We start from the raw sequence: 3,766 nt of genomic DNA, 5'->3' as shown, positions 1-3,766 counted from the left end.
GCATTTCAATTGCACACTAGCATACAAAATTGCATACTAATATTACAACACATAGTTCATGCTTTCATGTTAATGCACAATGTGCTTACAGTGCCTTTGAGTTGCACATCTACACACATTTCTGTGTACTGAGATTTCTACAAGCATTCCATGCTCATGAGGAAAGCTTTTTGCATACACAGGACTTGTGATTTGGATTTTCCTTTTTTGTGGTTCGATGATGACTTCTCAATCATCTCCACATATGCACCCTCTCTTTCTTTGACATCTCCTTCAACGATTGTTTTTTAGTGTCCCATTTCCAAGCACCATCTCTTCTTTTCTGGCTCTGCATGGACAAAAAAGACATCAGTAACTTCATAGCGCAATTTGTAAAGTTGTAGGGTTTAGGAAGGGTGGAGTATTAGTAGTACCACTATGATGCACTCAACTAGTGCGCTTCTTCTTGGAAGACAAGAAGCCCTGGAGAGTCACATCAATGGGAGATTCTTGGACCTTTGCACATGTTGTTTGCTGTATCCATTTCTCAATCCCGTTGATGACAAAATCCACATATTTCTCACCAACCTCTTGTGACAACTTCTCCCTCTCCACATCTGGCCTCTCCCTCTCATTGGGATCTCCTTCTTCAGTGATTGTTTTTGCATCTCCCTCTTCCAAGCGATGTCTCTTCTTTTCTGGCTCTGCATGGACAAAAATACAATAGTAAGTGCATAATATAGTTGCAAAGTTCTAGGGTTTAAGAAGTGTGGAGTACTAGTAGTACCATTAGTGAACTTCTTCTTGTAAGACAAGAAGCTCTGGAGACTCACATTAATGGGAAAATCTTGGTCCTTCTCGAATGAGCTTTTCTGTATTGACTTCTCAATGTCAACAACGATAGTATCCGAATCTTTCTCACCAACCTCCATGTTGCTCTTACCAAAGTCTTTGCTAGTTGGCAGGCTTGATGTTTCATTGGTGCTCAAATCTTGCACTAGTGGACTACTTATGGTGCCATTGGGGCTCAAGCCTTGCACTTTGGAAATTCTTTGGGTGTCATGCATACTCTTAAAATGTTGTGTGCAGACAACCTTCAAAGATGATCCAACTTGTGAGCCTTCAAGACTATCTGCACAAGATACAAATAAGACTTGCAACACTCTATTGGTGGTTTTCAACATTGTATACGTAGCTTCCAACAATGTATTGGTAGTTTTCACTTTGTATTTGTGGTTTCAACCACTGTATTGGTGAATTCCACCACCACAAATTGAAGTACCAAGCAAGAAATCTTAAAACCCAGCTACTTTTGACTAGTTCCCATAGGTTTCCACCATTGTATTCGTGGTTTCCACCATTGTATAGGTGGTTTCAAATGCTATATTGGTGGTTTTAACGATTGTATTGGTGAATCTTTTTACCATAGACTGAAGTACCCAATAAATCTTAAAACCCAAATATTGTTTACCAGTTTTCATAGGCTTCCACTAGTATATTGGTGATTTCCACCATTGTATTGGTGGTTTCAAATGATGTATTAGTGGTGTCTGCCACCTAGGACTGAAGTACTTAATGATAAATTTTAAAACCAACTACATTTTACCAGTTTCCATAGGTTTCTACCAAGTCAAAGGTTTTTACCATTCCATTTACTAGTTTAAAAGTGCATCCAATTATGCTTTCTAGTAGGTCTCTTTGGTCTTTCTACAAATGCCAAGATGGTTTCTACCAGTCTAAGGAATCTTCAAACAATCCTACTTTCTTACTGGCCAGTTTCCTTGACTTTTCTACCAATGTTAAGGTTATATCTACTTGGCTTCTACCACTTTCCAATTTCTTTCAAGTAGTCCATAATGGTTTCTTCCACCAATTAAGTTTCTACCAAGTCACTGGTTTTTACCCTTTCCTTCACTACCTTATAGTGCAAGCAATTGTGGTTTCTAGCAGGTCTACTGGTGCTTTCTACTTATCCCAAGCGTATGGTTTATCATTCCAAGAATGATTTCTAGCAGGTCCAATGTGGATTCTAGAAATTTAGAATGGTTTCTACCAATTGTAAGGTGATTTCTAGCTCACTAGGTGCTCCCCCCACCAATGTCCACGTGCATTCTATTGGTTTCAAGCATTATAGTGACACCAACTACCTCATTTTTAGGAAATACTAATCCCCAAGATGCACAAATGTCTTTGATGATGCGACAACTTAATTTGTGGCTATCAGACGGGGGAAATGGATTAATTGTGTATACATGATTTTGCCCTAGCTTTTTAAGTATGTCTTTGCAAAACTACAGCCCGCAGACATCCTGCTCATGAAATTCTTGCACCCTATCCCTCTCTACCTAGAAATTTGTTGCATGCTTCTCATAGTCAGGCAACTCTAAATCTCCAAGAAGATGTAAACTTCATTCATAGCTTTAACATTAGCATAGAGTCTTACAGTAATTTCCTCCGTTGTTTCAATTTAACCCGCTACCTCTATTGATTCCAATTGGCACTGATAATTTACAACCTTCTTTCAAAATATAACTAGACTATCTGAGGGACCTTCCTATATGTGCATGTCTACTTTTGCTACCTCCAAGTCTACATTCATTCTCTAGAGCTGCTCTTTCTTCTCATGAACCCTCTCACTGAAGGTGCTAACCATTTTCTTTGATGCCAAGATATGGCCTTGCAAATCCACATTTATAGTGATCATTTCTTTTACCTCATGCTTCCCTTCAAGTTTCACATTAAGTAGAGGTGATGCCGCAACTTGTGTGGCCCCATTGGCCTCTGTCAACTTTTTGGGTATAAGTGCCTTTTTTATGACATTGGCCACAACTTCTTCAACGAGCACGGCCCAAGGAATAGGTTTTCTTTCCTAGTCTTTCTTCTTTGTTGGACTCTTCCGCATTGTCCTACCAGCTGTGCAATTTTCTAGAACAAAAGCACGTGCATAGACAATAGAGACAATGTAATTTATGGGAGGCTCCTTGTATACCTTATGGTGGTGCAACATGAATGCCTCATAAAACTTTGGCTTCAATGCTTTACAATTTAGCTTTGGACTTCCTCTTTGGGGATCTTCAAACACAATGAGCCACATTCCCTTGGGCATATCAGTGTCACTCAGTTGTTGTGGACTCTCACCCACAAGGCTAAGTCCATATTCCTGATTAAACTCCTCCTTACTGTAGAAAAACTTTTCTTGACATGGATATTCAATTTTGGGGCCATGCCAAACACCTTTTCATGATGTTTCCTTGTCAGTGCATCTGTCATGTTTTACTTTATGAAGTCACAATAGTTCAGAATGGCACAATCACCAATTTTTTGGCTTTGAGCCCTTGGCGAGCCCAAAGCCAAAAAATTGGTGATTGTTCCACCACCCTGGACCAATGAGATGGCAATAGATTGCCATGAAACTTTGCAAGGAAAGAGAAAGTGCACTAGTACCCACCCTTGCAAAGTTTCATGGGAATCACAGCAGCAGAATCACCAAGTTTTGGCAATTGGGCCCTTACAAGGGCCCAATGCTAAAAAATTGGCGATTGTGCCACACTGGACCAACAAGACGGGAACTTTGTGCAATGAAACTTTGTAGGGTCATGAAAGCACTCTAATACCCACCCTTTGAAAATTTTCATGGGCATTGCAATCTGTCTTGATGTTCTAGGATGACACAATAGTCTTTTGGCGATTGGTTCCTTCCAAGGGTCTAAAGCCAAAAAATCAGTGATTGTGCCACCCTGGACCAATGAGATGGGATGAAACTTTGTGGGGGTGGTGAAAGCACACT

At 40.0% G+C, this 3,766-nt stretch overlaps 1 protein-coding gene across 1 annotated transcript; it reads right to left on the bottom strand.

The window, feature by feature from the left end:
* Positions 1–426: 426 nt before the first annotated feature.
* LOC147416610 (uncharacterized) lies at positions 427–1,046 on the bottom strand. Its single transcript, XM_086508224.1, has 2 exons — positions 767–1,046; positions 427–683 (listed from the first exon to the last, which is right to left on the bottom strand). The coding sequence occupies exons 1-2, from the start codon at positions 1,044–1,046 to the stop codon at positions 427–429; spliced, it is 537 nt and encodes a 178-aa protein (XP_086364350.1).
* Between the last annotated feature and the right edge of the window lie 2,720 nt (positions 1,047–3,766).

Source organism: Adiantum capillus-veneris, unplaced genomic scaffold, assembly GCF_014529385.1.
Source record: "Adiantum capillus-veneris isolate H3 unplaced genomic scaffold, ASM1452938v2 Hic_scaffold_760, whole genome shotgun sequence".
Classification (NCBI taxonomy): Eukaryota; Viridiplantae; Streptophyta; class Polypodiopsida; order Polypodiales; family Pteridaceae; genus Adiantum; species Adiantum capillus-veneris.
The sequence above is the reverse complement of the archived record's forward strand: the minus strand, read 5'-3'. Positions and strand labels throughout refer to the sequence as shown.